Source organism: Terrapene carolina, unplaced genomic scaffold (assembly GCF_002925995.2).
Source record: "Terrapene carolina triunguis isolate 2854851 unplaced genomic scaffold, T_m_triunguis-2.0 Scaffold837, whole genome shotgun sequence".
Classification (NCBI taxonomy): Eukaryota; Metazoa; Chordata; order Testudines; family Emydidae; genus Terrapene; species Terrapene triunguis.
The window spans coordinates 3,247,943-3,266,930 of NW_020665188.1; the positions used below are offsets into that span (position 1 = coordinate 3,247,943).

At 43.5% G+C, this 18,988-nt stretch overlaps 2 protein-coding genes across 15 annotated transcripts in view; one reads left to right on the top strand and one right to left on the bottom strand.

Moving 5' to 3' along the window:
• The window catches only part of KY (kyphoscoliosis peptidase), a 31,808-nt gene extending 26,075 nt beyond the window's left edge, over positions 1–5,733 (top strand). The window contains exons 9-11 of the mRNA XM_026660808.1: positions 954–1,142; positions 2,774–2,964; positions 4,832–5,733. Of these exons, the coding sequence (XP_026516593.1) occupies positions 954–1,142; positions 2,774–2,964; positions 4,832–5,733 (1,282 nt within the window). The remainder of the gene's footprint in view (positions 1–953; positions 1,143–2,773; positions 2,965–4,831) is intronic.
• Positions 5,734–11,226: 5,493 nt separating this feature from the next.
• Positions 11,227–18,988, bottom strand: part of CEP63 (centrosomal protein 63) — a 47,079-nt gene continuing 39,317 nt past the window's right edge. For 11 of the 14 annotated variants that reach the window (XM_026660794.2, XM_026660799.2, XM_026660795.2 and 8 more), the window contains 4 exons: positions 18,407–18,493; positions 15,504–15,709; positions 14,267–14,585; positions 11,227–11,690 (listed from right to left, as the gene is read on the bottom strand). In XM_026660794.2, coding sequence (XP_026516579.1) covers positions 11,532–11,690; positions 14,267–14,585; positions 15,504–15,709; positions 18,407–18,493 — 771 coding nt within the window. In that variant the 3' untranslated portion in view covers positions 11,227–11,531. The remainder of the gene's footprint in view (positions 11,691–14,266; positions 14,586–15,503; positions 15,710–18,406; positions 18,494–18,988) is intronic. The other 3 variants (XM_026660806.2, XM_026660804.2, XM_026660803.2) reach the window with 2 other exon arrangements.

Consider the following 18,988-nt stretch of genomic DNA (forward strand, 5'->3'; position numbering starts at 1 on the left):
GACACTGATTCATGCAAAATCTATTTTAATTTTATTTACATAACAATGTCCAGTCCAGTGGATGGGTTCGCTTTCATTCTGTATAAAAATAATATGGACTGATCTTCCCCACCACCCCCTTAATGCGTTCTCAGAGAAAAACTGTTTTGTTTTTTTTTTAAACCAATTTCCATCAGTTTAGGAAAATCTAGGACATCTTACTGCAGCATTAAAAATCTGGGATCACTTATTTCAGAGACTGATAGCCACCATCTTTAAAATTGATGGCTGTCTCTACTGTTGGGTAACCTTGGAAGTGACTCCAATGAGTAACAAGATGGAGGAAATCAAGCGTGCTCTGTTGGCGTAGTGGTTGTAACACTAAACTAGAGTGAAGAATCATACAAGGAATGGAAAAAAGTTACCCTCTCCTAAAATAGAACACACTGCCCAAGCCCTCAGAAAAAGGCGTGGTCAGAGATCCATCTTACTCTATATCAGGAAGGTGTCAACAGACTTTAGCACAGTTGGATCAATGCTGGTACCCAGCCTCCTGTGGGGAGGCATTATCCATCACAGCCTAGTAAAGACAATCTCTGCTTGAGTCCACTAGCCAAGCAGGGCTCAACCAGAATGTATGTTTCATGACTGGAAGAAACAGACTGCATCTCCTATAGGGAGATAGCCGATGGAATGCAGTCCAACCTGGGCTGGTAGAATTATAACTGCAGTTCAGACAAGTCCAAAGAAAATAGACACTGCACATGAAATCAGTATTTCGTCTGTGAGCAATGAAGGCATATGGTCTAGCAATCAGAGGAAAGAACTAGGTGACTACAGGATTCTGGGATCTAATGCTGACAGAAACACTAATTTTCATGGTCACCCCTGTGCAGCCCCATGATTTCAACTGTATAAAAATGAAAAGCTCCCTATGAATAAGATATTGCTTTGTAACATCCTCCTTCCCTCAGTGTTGCAGGTGTACTGTGCATGGAGTTATCAGGATATTCTAAAGGGTACAGTTACAGACGTGGACAATCCTTTACAGGGGATAGTGACCATGCCTGGAATGCAGTTTACCTTGATGGAAGGTGGCATCTGCTGGACAGCACCTGGGGAAGTGGCTCAGTCAATGATTCATGCAGCAAGTTCACCTTTCAGTACGGTACCATTTGTTATTTTAACACCCAGACCTAGAACAACCTGGGGCATGAAGAGGGCCAGCGTGTGTGGCAAGGGGGCAATGTTTGGTCTGAGCTTTAATAAAATTTTCTGGTGTGGGGAGGGGGGAGAAGCAGCTGCTGGTAGTTCAGTCTTTTTATAATCTGTACTTTTAATTTATGACAAAGGCACCTGGGGTAACATTTTCAAAGGCACCTTAGTAATTTAGGAGCCTAAGTCTCAATTACAGTCATGGGACCTCGCTTCTAAGGGCCAAATCCTCAAAGATATTTAGGAGCTGAAATCAATGGGAGTTAAAGGTATTTAGGCACTTGAGGATCTGGGCCTAAGTCACTTATGACAACGGGACTGAGGCTACAGAGGTAAAATTTTCAAGAGCACCTACAAGAGCCTTTGAACAAATAAAACTCCAGAATTCAACAACTCACCCCAGGATTATACTTGGAACTGAAGAGAATCTTGCTCTCTATTGTCATTACATGAAGCAGACCTTTTGACTATCTTTTAAAAAGATGGGGTAACATGAGCAACCAGCCAATCCAGACACCTGCTAATAGATTCCCCAGATACTTGCATTAAAATATTTGGGCTTTCAAAAATGTTCAAAAAACTCTACTTTTATTCTGGATTAAAACTGAAGTATATACATGTGGTTTTTTCTTAGTTATTTCATATACTTAAATTAATTTTCAAAGCAAACATTATAAAACTAGGTCTTTCTGTATTATAAGCCTAATGGGAAAGCTTTAAGGTGTGCCCTGTATATTAAAATCACTCAACTGGCTAAAATTCCTAAATCCTCCATTTTTTAATTAAACAGGAAATTCCAATACAATTGCCCAGAGGCAGAAAAAGGAAGTAAATGAAAAATTGGGGGCTTTTTTAAAAAAAAGGACAATTTCTTTTCTAAACAACTGTCAGTCTTATTTTCAGAGGTATCGCACATTTATCGGTGCTGCTGTGGGTGGGGAGAAATCAGACCACATAATTCTAAGAGCACTTTGTCATTAGTTTTAAAACTGGTGTAAGGTTCACCCCAAATGCAATTAAAAGGGACATCTTTCTCAGACCTTGTATTTTGATTGAATGGTTTGATTGAATGCGTCTGAATCCTGTACCTGATATCCCAGAGGGCCATATGAGGCCACATTTTCATATATAAGAGAGAGGCCTTAGAGTATGTTATAAATTTGCATGAGAGAGCATCTACAAATTAAGGCTCCAATCCTGCAAATGCTCATGCACATGCTTAACTTTAAGCATGAAAACTTTTCCCCTGAAGTCAACGGGGCCACTCGTGTTTAAAGATAAGCATGCGCATAAGTGTTTAAATAAAGAGACACTGCCTTGTGGACTGAAAATGGGACTTGGTTGGGAGTTTTGGGTTACACAGGCAATATAGGAATGGGCCCTTGTCCTCTCCCCTACCATTCACATGGCAGCACCCTATTAAAAGAGATAATAGCAGCTGGGCATATTGTCAACATTCCACACACTGCTTTCACTTCTAGAATACTGTTACATTTAATTTTTGAGATGCATGGTTGAAAGATTTTACAACTAATTAAATACTTTCCATTTTTTGCTAACCTCTTCCCTCTTGTTCCAGATACAAGGAGTTTTATTTCCTTACGCACCCGGCCCTATTTATTAATAATCATTTCCCAGACAACAGCAACTGGCAGCTCCTGAAGCCAGCTCTGACACTGAAAGAGTTTGAGAGCAACATGTTATACAACATGCAGTTTTACAACCTGGGAATGCTGGCTGCACATCCAGAAACGCCCATCATCCAAACAGGTAACGTCACCCAACAGGAGACATTACAGAGCGCTCGTATCTCGTACAGATCTGGATGAGTTACATTTCCCACTCACTGCTGATAAATAGATAGCATGAGAGGCTCTCTTCCCTCACTGACCCAATTTTTGTCTCTTTGGGGTAAACCATGGTTGCGCGAGGCCCTAGGGCCTACAGAAATCCCAAGTGAATATCATCTGCTTGTGGTTTCAGTCCCAAAGGTGTGAAATCAGAAGTGTTATTGCATATTAGATTGGGCTACTTAAACTAGCCCCTATATTAGCAGCTTTTCATGGAGTGGACTCACCATTGGCATGCTCCCTCATGGCTTGGTGTGGTGTAGCAGGCCCTCCTCCAGCATCCCCTCAGCCTCTTTGGCTTTGCAATGGTCTGCCTCTTCTTGTGACTTGACCCTCCAGCCAGGTCACAGAGTCCCACCCCTTCCACAGCAGACAGAGTCCAATAAACTCAACTGAACATAACTCTTTGTCCCTACCTACGCTCATTCCTCCTCAGACTCTTCACCCCTTCCCGGGCGCTGCATGGTGTCCTCCCACTCTTGTGTGGAGCAACACCTGCTAGGGCTTTCTCTCTGGAGGCCCAGCTCCAAAAACTCAACAGGTCTGCTCCCTCAGATTCCTTGCTGCCTCCCTAGACTTTTTCCTACCTTGGCCTTCCTTCAGTCCCTTTCCCTCACCTGGCTCACTGTACATCTGCCTCTTTCTAGGCCTTTCCTCCAATTTCCAACCACCAGAAATGGACTGCGAAGTTCTTCCCCTCTCTCCCTGCACCTTCCTTCTCAGCTGGGCTTCCTCCCTTTATGCTCATCACCCAGCCCTCCCCCAGCCAGGCTTCATCTTCACATGTGCCTGGCTCCCCCTCCAGGTTTTACCAATACATTAATTGCTCTGGCCCCAGTTAACTCTTTTGTTACTTCTGTTGGGTACATACCCCATCACACAGCTGTAAACATTGAACTCCACCTAGAAAATAAGGGCAAGAATTTTTAACTGGGTGTCTACAGTTCAACTTCTAAATCATTATTTACCATAGGTGTCTAAATAAGCACCCTGATTTTCAGGACTGGGCACCAGCAGCTCCCTTTGGCATAAGTCATTTATTCAGGTGCTAACTATGAATTTAGGAGCCTAATTTTAGGCCCCCCCCCCCCCTTTTTTTTTTTTTTTTTTTTCAATCTTGGCCTTATTGTAAGGTTGCAAAAACAGAAATGGCTCAAGCTGTTAAGGGGCTTCAAACAAGAGGCCAAGCACTTAACAAGATTCAAAAAGGGATTGGATTGTTATATGAATGATAAAAATATCCAGAGTTACCAATAATGAATATTAACCCTCATGCTTCAGGCCTTAAGCCAATCTTGAGCTACTGGAGATCAGGATGAGACCTAACACAGGGAGCAGATTATCCCATCTCTTCCTACAGTAGAGCTCTCAGACCTTCCTCTGTAGCAGCTGGTGCTGGCCTCTGTTGTATATTGGACTAGATTTTGGGTCTGATCCAGCCTGGCAATTCCTGTGTCCCTAACAGTGTGGGCAGCTTGAGATGTAACACAAGAGCTCACACAGGCCTCCATCTTCTGCAGGATCCAAGACCACTGACCAGCTCCATCTCATTCAATATAAAATAAGATAAACAAGTGTTCCAAAGCAACCACCCCCATCTTGCTCCTTGGGAGGGACACTGATTTGGCCGGTGGTTGACAAGTTAGAACCAGCCAACTGCAACCCCTTCATTTCACTGACTGGTGAGCCTTTGGGTCACTCAGTCCTCCAGGTCATTCTGTGCAGGGATTTTATATAAACAAACTGGAGGAAACTCCTGAACAGTTTATTTTCTTTGTATTTCACAGTAAACGGAAAAGCAACTATTTCTATCGAGAGCCGTGCTCCACTATTATTTATGTTTAAGCTGCAGGGAACTGAGGAACATGGTTTAATGACATTAAAAAAGAATGGGATGAAACTGGAGATCTATCCCCAGAAGACTGGAAATCACAAGCTACAGGTCTTTGCCAAGCCCTCCAAAGGCTCAGAGGATCACTACAATGAGGTGTTAGAATACACCCTAGAGTGCAGCTCTGTGGACAAGAACATGCGTTTTCCAAAGGACCTACGTCAGCCTGTTGGACCCAGCTGGTTCACGGAGCGGAAAGGATTCCTGAGGCCATCACATCCTGACCCCATCATTCACACCAATGACGGGCGGTGTTCCATCACTTTCACTCTGGGTAAAGATATAAGTGTCCTTCCCTCACTGCATTCGGATAACACTAGCTTGACTGAGGATATGAGAAGAAGGCACATCATGGAAATCCATCGAGGAAACCAAATTGAGTTTAAGATCCATCTCCCCCATGCAGGAAAGTTTGTTCTTAGAATCTTTGCCAAGAAGAAGTCAGACCCAGGCAATTACATTTACATCTTCAACTACCTCATCTCCTGCCCAAACACCGAAGTGAAGTGGCCAGTTTTTCCAGAGAATTATAGAAACTGGGCAGAAAGCTATGAACTACTGGAGCCACTTGCTGGGCTGCTGCCAGCCAATCGCAATGTTCAGTTTAAGCTCAAGCTGCATAGTATAGCAAAGGCATTTGTTCAGGGTAAAGACACTTCTCCTCTGACCCTGAGTAAAGATGGTTACTGGGAAGGAACATGTAATACTTCTGGCTGCACAGAGGTGCGTGTCATGGTGCAAGAGAATGCCAATCTCAAGTTCTCATACATCCTGAAATACGAAGTAGAGACCCAGTAAACCCCCTCTCGTTCTTTTCGTCATCTTGCACAAACTAACAACATTTCAACATGTCTAAAACCCACATCATTTTATTGTTCCCATTAGCTCCCTCCATCAAATCTACAAATATAGAACAACATTCGGGTATCTTTGGAAGAGCCAATGCAAGATGAAAACGAGCAAAAATCAGTAATTGTTATGAAGTGAGCAGCTGTGTAGGGAATTCAAATTAATTATAGACACTGTTAGGAGATACCTTCCAGAGAAATGGTTTGAGGGAAGCGATTGACTTTTTATGTCCACAGTTCATTAACATTTCAGTAGTAACTATTGGTTTCTGAATTATCGTGCATCACCAAAAAGGTTTATCGGGGCTACTCCAAGAAGAATTTGATTAATCATGGGGTAGGGAAAAGAAAGCACCTTATAGTTTTGCAATATGATTCTGTGTATCTCTAGCATAACAACAAAATACATCCCAGGGAAGAGATGTTCTACTGAAAGAAGATATACTAAGTGAAGGCTTTCTTGTGCACTTCATTATCTTACGAATTTAAATGATACTGCAAAATGACTGTTTTTACACTAGATCTTCAATTCAATAAAAAAAACATTAATTTTTACCTTATTACTTGGATGTTTGAGTTGTAAACACTTTTGCTATAAGGGGGTAATTCAATTCCATCTAGCACACTACAATTCTTTTATCTCAGCTACAAAAGGAGCTTTCTGCCATACGAAAGGTCATAGTTAAACTGGGAATAATGTTAGTTCTCAAACCAACATTTAAAAAGAACCCAACCTGTCTGTCCAAGATAGAACTGCTGAATGTGATGGGATATCTGGGGTATTGCCCTGACAGGCGTAATCAGTGGAACTTTGGGTCTGTACAGAAATACATTACTGTTAATATCCCATAGGAAACCATAATTTTGATAGATGCCCTGTTCATAGAGAAACTTCCATGCAGAAGGCATGAGTAGTAGTCTGGGTGGTCTCACTTTTAATAGTTGAGGAAAAATTAAAAAAACACCACAAAATATACTTCATTTTCATGAAAATGTCAATGTGCATATTTTTCAGTATGTTCCAAGGGGTAGCATTTTGTTTGAACTTGATTTTTTCCCCCAAAACAAAAAAGTTATTATTTCTCATTCTAGTTATTGCACTCACAGAACAATCTGAGCTCCTTCTGTTGGCAAAAATACTGTCTGGCAATTCATTCTGCAGAATGCCAGCAAAAGCAGTGCTTGGGGGACTGCGTGCACTGCGCTGTGATGAAGGGACTCCATGCAGCATCTAAAAGCAAGGTAAAGCCCCCCTCAGGCAGCCCACTGTCTCTGAACTATGACAGGGCTGGGTGGATTGGCAGCTGCTCCCCCAGAAATGCTAATAGTTGTAATCCCAGCAGCAGGGAGGTGATTCCCTGGAGAGCAGAATACATAACACAGCAGGGATGCAGACAGAAGAAAAGGAAACCCTTTCTGACAAGCTCTGTGAAGACTAAGCCAAGACTGCTATGACAACATTATTGTGGGCCTTGGTTGAAGCATGTCCTGCTTTATTTTGGCCTCTGGCAGAGGAATGCCTATTCCCTTGGACCACAGCTTTCAGCTGGAGAAGGCCACGAGGTTTGACAGAGCTCTCTGATTTCATACAAGCAGATCCTTACAGTGTTTCAGCTCCACCCAGACATACGCAGCCCATTTGGTGAACTGTCACCTCTCTGGCTGGCTTTTAGCCACTGGGAATTTCAACATCTGAAATGACTAGTTTGGCATGTTCAGTTACACCAGTTCCATCCAATCACCGTGGCATCAGAATCCAATGTGGCCAGAGCTGGGACTGCCAGTAGCCTACCTTGAGTGTGATTCCAAGGGGCAGTCCTACAGCCTGCCCTCATTCCCAGCAAGTATTCCTGCTCAGGGTCCAGCAGCCAGCCCCATGCCTCTACAGACCAGGCCAACACATAGATACAGGCTGCTCCCAGAAGCCTATGCTTGCTCCCAAAGTCTGACCATAGTAAAGCCCCTGCAAATGGCTAGAGGGAGACAAGGCTCTGGCTCCTCTTACCAAAACTCTGCTTGTCACAAGTCCCTAGACCTTCACCCAGCAGGTAAAGTGGCAGGGGGAAGGAAGCTGGAATTGGGGCAGGAGAAGCCCAAACTACTCATGTAACAGATGCTCAGAGAGCAATAGCAGTAAAAATAGTTTCTTTGTACAGATTTCCCATCACCTATCACGATAAGAGTCTCCAGGACTCATTTTCTCTCCTGGGCTATAGGATACTGTTATTACCCTCAATACCACCAGCCAATTTGTTTTAGTCTCTCTCTCTCTCTCTCTCTCTCTCTCTCTGTACACCTTCACCCCTTGGATTAAGTAGACACATGACCTAGATGCAATATCACACATGGATAAGGAACAATCTACTGTACATCTGATGCCCTGTCACATATCTGGTGAGACCAGCATTAAAAGTCTTGCCAAGATGGCAGCCTTTCCATTTCACATGGTGCGGACTAGAAATCAAGGCACAACTCACTACAAGTTGGTTTCCACATATTTTTTTTAATGAAACAGAAGGCAAGCGTTTGGTGTTATTAAAAGGATGAGTTCAAAGACCAAAAAAAACCCTTCTAGTGTCATTAATTATAAAACTGCTAGGACCAAGTAATTATTCCGAGGGATGTTCAACATTCAGAAGGCATAAATGAATGCACGGAAACCCTGCAGCCCCAGATAAAAGTGCCATAAAGCCTGGACTCACTGTGCCATCTCCCTCCAGGATAAACAACCCTATTCCTCCTCCTCACAAAACGACAGGTACACTTTACAGTTTTATAGCGCACCTTATTGATAAGTCAACTCTCCCCACCAATTCAAATGGACTATTATCCTTCAGTCTGAAAGGGGACTGGGAGAGTTTCTGTAACCCTATGCCATGCAGAGAAGTAATTACTCTGAGCTAAGAATTCACATTGTCGGCTGTGATTTGCTAATGTCAGAGGTCTCATCCTTTTTGATATTGGAAAATTATTCTACACACATACAAGTGAAGAACTTTGATAACTGCCTCTCAGCTCCTCCATCTATCAATTATTATAGCTAATTGCTTCAATAATGGCCCAAATGTAATAGCGTATTTAGGTGCATGGGATGGTGATGGAATAGTATTTTCATGCACTGTAATAAAATGCAAGCGAATGGCATATTGGCTTCATATCTCAGAGTGTGGCTGTATAACCCGGCCTGATGCAACTGGGGTAATTGCTCCTTTCATGGCACAGTCTGTCTGTTAAGTTTCTTTCCTCTCTAGTCATCCATGCACAGGCTCTATACACATGAGAACCTTTAGTGTTGCTCATCTGCAACCATCATCTACTTCAGGATTTACCAGATTTTGCTAATCACAGAGCAAACTTCTGGCCCCTATTGGAGTCAATGGAAGTTTTGCCACTGACTAGATAATGGCCAGGATTCCACCAACCTAATGTTTATATACTTCATCTCGTGGAAGCCTTGAGATCCTTTGCTATTGTTGCCCCTTTGGCCTAAGTGGTTAGCCTATATATAGGGCCTTGCTGAGTTGTTTTCATTGACCTGCCTCTGCTCCAATTGAAGTCAGAGCCAGAGGAGAGTCAGACCATCACTATGCGTGCTGGAAAATCCTGCCACCATAGTGTGTCTTCAGGCCCTATATGTTATATGGGAAAAGGAGTGTCCATAATAAATATCACATTGCAAAAGGGCACTAGGTCCCATTGTATGGCACAACAGTCTCTGGAATGGTTCTAGAACCATTATTTACATTTATCAAGGACAGCTGATGGGATCCACAAATCCTCCACAGTTTTAAATTCCCCAGGCAACATAGGAGAGCTTTCAAACATACACTGACTCATAGTTGTTGAGAGGGGAGGGGATGAGGCAAAAGCTTCCAACAACAGAATATAACGCCTTTGTTTTAACAGGCATTACTTACCACCTTCACTGGATAGTCTGGATCAATGGAGCTGATTATCGCTTATGGCAAGTCTTCATGCAGTCTGTGATTTCAGGTCTTCTCACTGTGTGAAACTGATTAAAAGTTGTGGAAAACTAATAAGGACAGAGAGAAACAGGGAGTGGCAAATGTGGGGATGGAGACGCCAATACCGCACAGTGTACATTTTAAATCAAGCTGCATTTATGAGTCAAGCTAATGCAGCAGGGTGCTGAGTAGTGCGGATCAATGCCCACCTGGACCATGCTCAGGGAACCCACAGCCTTGCCAAGGAGGGGCAGATGAGCATGAGGGAGATGGAATGGGAGGGTGGAGTCTGAACAGCAGGAAAAGGAAGCACAATAAAGGAGCAGGAGGAAAGACAATGGCTGGGACCTAGGGAGTTAGGTGTGCAACTCCCATTGACTTTCAATGGCAACTGGGAACCTAACTCCCCTAGGGATCTTTGAATCTCTAACAGGGACATAAAATGCTTTCTGATTTGTCAGCTGACAAATTATTACAATAACTTTGGCTCAGTGGCCTATTCATTGTGAGGACTCTTACTGGAGCTATGTGGCAGCATTAACTCACCACCTTGCCACGTGACTGGGTTAGCCAATCCGGTCCACTTTATAAATGAGGCTAGTACATAAAACAAAAGAGCTGGCGAGGGTGGATTAGGAATTCATTATCAACAAAAAAAGCATCAGGCTTGGTCTCCAATTTGTTCCCTTAGATGTGACAGAACACACACTGAAAACAGTCAAGGACAAGTGCCTTAAGATGTACTCCTCCTGTCGGAATGAAACAACTTCTCAGAAGCTATCTGGCACACTGACCTGACTCCTAAAGCCACTCTTACAATTCCCACCAGCTGCTTAGTGCTCTGTAATACAGCTGTTGTACAAATATAGTGGCTCTCATTCATGTGTGTTTATCCCTTACACTTGACTTCACCTTCTGTTCCAACTGCTCCTCTTTTATATCCATCACCATAGTGAGAATTCTGCCACCTTCCTTTGTTTTCTGAGTATTTTACTGCCTCAGTATCTGTGAAAGCAATATAAGAGCAAGATGGAAGCGGATGGAAATGAACAGCACAGCACGCAAGCAGCCGGGTGTAGGAGTTGCATGAAGCTCCAGGAAATATTTACCAAACAGTACACTAGGAGAGGAGAGCTTCATTTGGAAAGTGTTTCCTCCCCCACTTAGGCTTGCTGTATACCTTGTTTTTTTGAAAAGAGCATAACAACTCTTGGAAGCAGATGGTCAGATTAATTCCCTGGAGATGGGATACAAATGAAAACTCACTGGCTGAAAGAGATTTACTTTGTGCCTTGGGGGGTGGGGAGGGAAGAGGAGTAGAAATGAGAACAGGGAGAAGGGATTTTTCTGCTTTTGCTTTTATTTATCTTTTTTACAGATATAAAAATAAATTTTAAATAAATAGTTTACACTGGAATTTGCTCTGGGAAGACATCACAATCTCCATGGCAGTGAACACACACACACACACACACACACACACACACACACACACACACACTCTCTCTCTCTCTCTCTCTCGGAACAGAGATCTCTAGCCTCCTGAGCCAGTGTTTCAGATGGAGATGTACTTTCACCAGCACAATCACTCCCACCACGCAAAGTGTTTTGCTCCAGAGACGAGCATGATTTCCTTGTTTTCCACACTGCTAATTCAGCTTGGGGAATGAGGGGACATCTCTCCTGCAAGCTCTGTGTTGTATTAGGCTCATGAGTACCTTCCCCCTCAGTTTGATGTGGTTTAATTAAACCAGTCTTCAAATCCACAGACCTTGAAGAGCTGTTACTTCTGGCGTGTGAACTGTTTCACTGTCCTTTCGCTCTCCCTTTTCAGTTCCTCAATGTGAGCATCTAAGCGTTCCAGGATATGCTGAGATCTCACTTCTTCCTCCTCCAAAAACCTTGCTGCTATTGAGCCAATCGGAGCTGTAGGCAGGGGGCACTAAAGAAAAACAGAGATGTTAACAGGGCTCATGGGCACACAAACTGCAGCAGGAGGCTTCAACAGATGCAATATTCTGGCATTTGACTGTGAGGGGAAAAACAGTGCATTTAATTCAAGTGAAACTGTACTGAACCACAAGCAGTTTCAACATGTTCAGGGAACCTAGAATCTAAGTTATGTCATTATGGAACTTTATTGAGGTGGCAAATTAGGAACCTTAAAAGGTCAGCTGGAAAAAGTGACATTCTAAAAGTGAGGCCCCGGGTGGCTAAGTTAACAAATGACTTAGGAGCAGAAGCCTCACTGGAAGAACCATAGCTGGGACATCTGCTCCTAAGTCCCTTTCCACTCAGCAAGGGGCTAGATTTTGAATGAGCAAGGGACAAGGCCCTTAGGACGCCACAAAAAGCCAGAAGTAATATGAAATCAATAATGCAGAGATTGGGCATGCTTCCAGCCTGTCACAGTAAAAGAGTGCCAGCCTGAAGGTCAGCAAAAACAGGATTCCAGTCATACAGCACTACATGTGTTGTGTTGACATTCCCTCCTCTGGGCCAAGTCAGGGTCTCATGCTTAGACAAGTCACTGATACAACAATTCAGTCCTAGTTGCTAGCTGTAAGGCACACAGGGAGAGATACTGACTCTCCAGGTAGCTTCAGCCAGTCTCCAACAGCAGTGAAAAATCCTATAACACTGCCGTGGTGCATGTAACTGCTCTCCATAACAAGGACTTTGCATGTCCAGGGCTGAGTGGGAGCTACTATTGTGTGGAAAATGACTTCCACAGTTACCTACCTGACCACCACACTTCTAGGGGGAATCCTGGCCCCGGGGAAGTTGGTAGTAAAATTCCTGTTGACTTCAATGGGGCGAGGATTTCATACTCAGGGTTGAACTTTCTACACAGCTTTAGGGTAACTCAAGACTATGAAAGAGGTTGTATAAAACCACTGTCTAATGGAGGGGTCGGCAACCTTTCAGAAGTGGTGTGCCGAGTCTTCATTTATTCACTCTAATTTAAGGTTTCACGTGCCAGTAATACATTTTAATGTTTGTAGAAGGTCTCTTTCTATAAGTCTATAATATATAACTAAACTATTGTTGTATGTAAAGTAAATAAGGTTTTTAAAATGTTTAAGAAGTTTTATTTTAAATTAAATTAAAATGCAGAGCCCCCCGGACCAGTGGCCAGGACCCAAGCAGTGTGAGTGCCAATGAAAATCAACTCGCGTGCCGCCTTTGGCACGCGTGCCATAGGTTGCCTACCCCTGGTCTAATACAAGTTTAAATCATTACAATGGTTTTATCACCTGAGTTTAGCCACCTTTTCCTGTGCATGTTACTCACCCACCTGCTGCTGCCTGTCTCTCCCCACTGCGGGAATGAGTTTCTGAGCAGACTATGAAGTCCCTGCTTTCTTTTATGTACTGCCTCCTTGAACATTACGGGTTTGTGAGGCACGAGTCCCATGCAGCTGGGAGGAATGCACTGAGCTCCCATCACACTCCTCTTCAGCCAGCCCTTGTTGATAAATTGCCATCTATTCTTTCAAATAAAAACGGAAGCTGGTTCTGTCACTCACTTGCCTCCCCCAGACAGCTCACCCCATGAAAGGGGACATTTGGAAGCTAAGTTTTAAACTACATTAAAAATGAGGGGGGGGGGGGGGGTAATGAAAGGGGGGGAAGGGGGGGGGGGGGGAAGGGGAGATAAAATATGAGATCAGGAAAGAGTTGTTGTCCATCAGGGAAAGCCTGCCTTCAATTTCTTGGCAAGAGAAGACAATTGGTGATTTCCACATCCAGAGAGAGCCTCTTGGATTTCATCCAAGTCAGAAAATGCTGGCCTTTCACAGATATGCAGCGGCTAGTCTCATCCAGTTTACTACCACTTCTCCAATCACCTCTTTTTTGTGTGACAAATGCTGCCTGCTGGCAAGCTCCCTTTCTCTACTAATGCTGTAGGGGAGTGATATATCAGTGGCAGCCCTTTAAGAGCCATAAAATAGTGACAAAGTACAGTGTATGGGGTGGGGAGAACCAAAAAACTCCAAGTGTCCTCCAGTCAGTACTAGGAAAAATATGTGAACTAATTTCCTACCTCAGAAACTTGATTTCATCCTCCCCATCCACTATATTTTCAGCATAGCAGTTTTCCCTCTCCTACAAAATATTAAATGCCTGAGCCAAGTTTCACCAAACAGATACGGATACAGAATATTTAATAACTGAAGCGGGTTGCTTACGTCAGTTGGTACACAACTCCAGTATCAAGAAGCAGTTCACTACAAGCTGAACCAACTTGGAATTTAGAATTTGTATTTCAGCAGAAAGTCTTGCCCCAAAGTGTTCTGGGAAATAATCTTATTCCAAACCGTCATTCTAGTTATTACAGTATTCATCATCCCTGTACTATTTGCTTTCCTGGCTTTGGGTTACAATGTACCTCTATGTGCACACACAGTATGGTGATGTTTAAAACCTGCTTATATTTGTCATATAAGAGAATGGAGAATCCTGACTATATCCCTTCTCTTTGAACAGTGACCAACAGCCCTATATTACTACTTACCAAAGGCACAAGTTCTCTCTGTTGACTGGAGACTGACTCCCTGGATGCATCATCAGTGAAATCTTGTTTTCCATCCAGCACAGGGGGCAAAGGGTCTGCTCCCAGCAGCGAGTCAGAGGACAGGGATTCCTTAGAGCAGCTCCTGCTGATGTGGGGGCTCAATCCGCCTGCTGCACCAGACACAGCGCTCATCCCAGGCGACACATGCTGGGCTTTCAGAGTCTGGATCTCCCCTTTGTAGTGCTGAATGGTCTTTTCAAGCCTGGCCTGCAGTTTCCTTCTTTCTTCCTCGTGTTTGTGCTGCAGCTCCTGGGTTCTTCTGGAGAGCAGAACAGAAAGCACAAATATAACGTCAGGACAGTTTGGCTCTGTTTTACAGATCTTATCCAAGGACCTTTTCTTGGAAAAGTTCAGAGAGGTTAGTCTTCACTTTCCTGATAGGCTTGGCAATTCAAACTGGCTACTATCACTTGTTTTCACAAGACCCCAGAAGTACATCCAGTCTTCAGGGAATTCACACCACCATTTATTCTATTGTTCTGGTCATTTTAAGTATTACAGTCTGTGGAACATCCTATTACGACCACAGCTTCCTGTGCCACAGCTAATTCCTCCACAAAAACCAGTACAAGTTTACTGAGGAGAATGCATGCATGCTTCAAATATGTGCTAATTTTGCTACACAAAAGCAGCTAAGCATAGCGGCAATGAAGAAGAGCACCAGTAAGGGCATGTCTACACAGCCTGCAGCAATGAGTTGCCCAGCCCGACTTGACAGACCTGGGTTAGCAGGCCTCACACTAGTGGTCTAAAAGTAGCTGTGTAGACAGTACTTTGCAGGAGCAGCTTGGGCTCTGAAGTCCAGCCCCCCTCCCTAGACTTCAGAGCCCGAGGTGCACAGTCAAAGTGCTGTCTAAATAGCTACTTTTAGACTGCTAGTGCAAGCCCCACTAACCGAACTCTGTCAACCCAGGCTGGGAGCCCCATTGTCAAATCCAAAATGCTATGTAGACGTAGCCTAAGAGGCCAGCCAGCACTGCAGAACGAAGATAACGGACTAAAAGCTATTGCTCCATTTAAAGCACAATGGCAAATTCCAGAATGGTCTTGTGTAAAAGTTTTGGGGAAGATATTCTGTACAAAATGTGGCATCAGAAACCTATTCGTTTGTCTTCTACTTTCCTTTGTAATAATAATAATAATAAAAAAAACCTCTGTCCCCATGCCATGCTCTCACCTGCATTCTGTATCCTTGATCTCAGTCACTTTGCTTTGCATTTGCTGCACGATGCTTTCATACTTGTCCCGGGAGACCTGAGTGGAGAACTCTAACTTAGCTCTAGTCTCTGCCAGGTCCTTCTGCAGTTGCTGGTTCTCAGACTCTAATTTATTTAGTGCTGTGTTGTAGCTTTCTTGGATGTCTGTTACAGGGACATCTTTTGCCTAACAAAAGGAGAGATGTTGACGTCAATCGAAACTTCTATTTTTCAGGATTTTGACAGAGAATCTAGATCCAGAGCACAGATGGACCACATTCTTCCTAGAAAGTATTCTAGGAGTCCCGTTTTAAGGAGTGAAATTTCCAGGCTTTTTACCAGCAATGACACCTCCAGAGGGTAAATCAATTGCTGCTCTCTTATTGAGTCTGCAACCAAACAGAATGAGCTAATCAAATAAGCAGAGATGTGAATTTCCTTCATTCATCTCAGCTGGGTGTGAACTTTGAAGCCAAATTTGAGAGTCACTTAACTGCTAAATGACTCCTCAGGTACACCCAAACAAGTGTGTTTGCACTGGTGTGGCTAGATGTACTAGGCACCTTCTATTTATTTGAATGAGCTTTACATAGGGAACGACTTCTTTCCTGCTGCAGCAAAGTGGTAAAGTAATGACCTGGGATTGACAAATCTAGAATTCTGCCTCCAAGAACCCATTATAGACAAAAGAAACTCCCTCCGCGTGCTCCCTCTCCCTCCCCCATCCCCAAATACCACTTCCAATCTTTTCTCTGAGTTTCACACATTACTTACTTACATTGTTAAAAGCGACAAAGAGTCCTGTGGCACCTTATAGACTAACAGACGTATTGGAGCATAAGCTTTCGTGGGTGAATACCCATTTTGTCAGATGCATGCAGTGGAAATTTCCACTACATGCATCTGATGGAGTGGGTATTCACCCACGAAAGCTTCCATTACATGCATCTGACGAAGTGGGTATTCACCCACGAAAGCTTATGCTCCAATACGTCTGTTAGTCTATAAGGTGCCACAGGACTCTTTGTCGCTTTTTACAGATCCAGACTAACACGGCTACTCCTCTGATACTTTACATTGTTAAGTCTTTCAAAAGCAGAAATGGGTTGTTTGTACATAACTACAGTGATTCAGTTTTTGGCATCTAGTTCTCTCCCTGCCCCCTTTTCTAACTGGGGAAAGGAAATTTCTATTTCCCAACTATTTTTCCTCTATAGACTTTCCCCCTCTTTCTTTTTGTCCATTCACAGACAATCCCAAAGCTGTACCTTGGAAAAAGTTCAGAGACCACTAGTTAGTCTTCAACTTGCTGATAGGCTTGGCAATTCAAACTGGCTGCTATCACGGTCCTCATGGTCTATTCCATTCTATTCAGTTTCTTACCATGCCCTTATGTCCACAGTATCTCAGCACTATCTAGTTGTGCATTAAGCAATAAGACTAACATCTGCCACATGTGGTTTGTTCTCTTTCTCATCCTCTACCCAGGGAGGAGAACTGTGTATGCGGCATGCAATTGTGTTTTGGTGGGGTTGTCAGGGTTGGTTTGTTTTTTGTTTTTGTTTTGAAGAGGTCTGTGTGACTCTCTGTTTACATTAAAGAAAGCAGGTTGGACATGTGTGCCTAGCACTTCAATGGGAAGATGGTGAGGTTTGGGATGGTCCTTAGTTCCTGGGAGTCTCAGATCGGCCCCCGAGAAAACTGTTTCTCTTGCACAAACTGCAGACTCCCGACAGCTTAGTACGTTTTAGAGCTGGTTGAAAAACATGATAAAAAACTGAACGTTTGTAGTCTCCCCTCATATTTTCCCCTGAAAAAAGTTTGGATAAAATATTCCCAAACAGCTCTAATAGGTTCTCTGTTGCCTGAATCCAGCCATCTCTCCCCCTACGACATGTTGATTTTGGTTATGTAAAATACTGCCTACAAAGCAGACATCATTAATTCCATCCTACACCCACTAAAATAAAATGCCACAGAAATATCTTCCCTCGGAATGTTGCTGCTACTTCATTTTAGTGTCACTGATTTTACTTTCCTGTGCATTGCACAGGTGGGGAGTAACCCAGGCTGAAAGGATGTTTTGCTCTGAGAAATCTCTGCAATAGTGACCAGTATATTCCAGCCTTTATGCTAAGCCCCATCTTTCTCTCCCTCCCTATTATTCAGAACTACCGCCCAAAGCGACATCTAGTGGTAGCAGCAAGTCCAACAGATTTTCTGTAGATTTATATGATGTTTTTCAACACCACATCTCTGCCAGTGCCTACTGACTAAAGAGAGGGGGGAAAGTCTAGCAAATTCCCTCTCACCAGGAAGTAAAATGTATTTTCAGTGCAGTAGCTACAAGAGCCAGAGTACTTATAGCTCTCAAACTTGTGGAGGAGGCATCTGGGATTTATAGTCAGACTCTTGAATCAGCTCAAAGCTAGAAGACAAGCTGATAAAAACATGGCATTTACTACAATGTGATGAGAAGAAGCAGCAGGAGCCAGTGGCTAGGGCACTGAACCAGGGATTGGGAGTCCTGGGTTCTATCCCCAGCTCTGCCACTGGTCTGGTGGGTGGCCTTAAGCAAGTCACCTCCCCCTCTCTGTGCCTCAGTTTCTCCACCTGTGAAACAGGGATAATGACATCAACCTCCTCTCTCAAGTCCTTTGAAATCTACTGATGAAAAGCGCTATATAAAAGCAAGCTATCATCATAATCTCTGGGTCTCACTTTCCTCAACTGTACAACAGGAGGGAATGATGCCTATCCAACTTTATCAAGCACTTGGCAGCCTAGGTGCGGAAGGCATTATATACAAGCGCTAATACTATTGCTACCACACAGCCCACCACCACAATGCTAGGTCTTCTAATTGCTATTCCACATTCCATACCCCCAACACACTAGACTCCACCTTCTGCAACATCTCAGAGAGGTGACGGTTCTCCAGCCTCAGGGTTTCCAACTGAACCAGAATCACCTGAGAAGACAGGATGAACACAAATAACTAATCAAAGACCTACATGCTATCTTTTCCCACTTTTAGCTCAAATGCTAATGTAGCTTACGAAGCAAGTTCTGTGTTGTAGTCCCCACTAAGTTTGCAATGGCACCTGTACAACTTATTTAGTTGTACACAGTCCAAGCCAGCCTATTTTCACATTGGTTTATAGGATTTTATTGCCGAAGTCTAATTAATGTAAGACATCTCAAATTGAATTCACAGAATCATAGAAATGAAGGCCTGGAAGAGACCTTGAAAAGTCATCACGTCCAGCCCCCTGCACTGAGGCAGGACCAATTAAACCTTGTCCACCTTGACCAGGTGTTTGTCCAGCCTGTTCTTAAAAATCTCCAATAATGAGGATGCTACAGCTTCCCTTGGAAGCCTATTCCAGAGTTTAATTAATAGTTAGAAAGTTATTCCTAATATCTAACCTAAATCTCCCTTGCTGCAGATTAAGCCTATTACTTC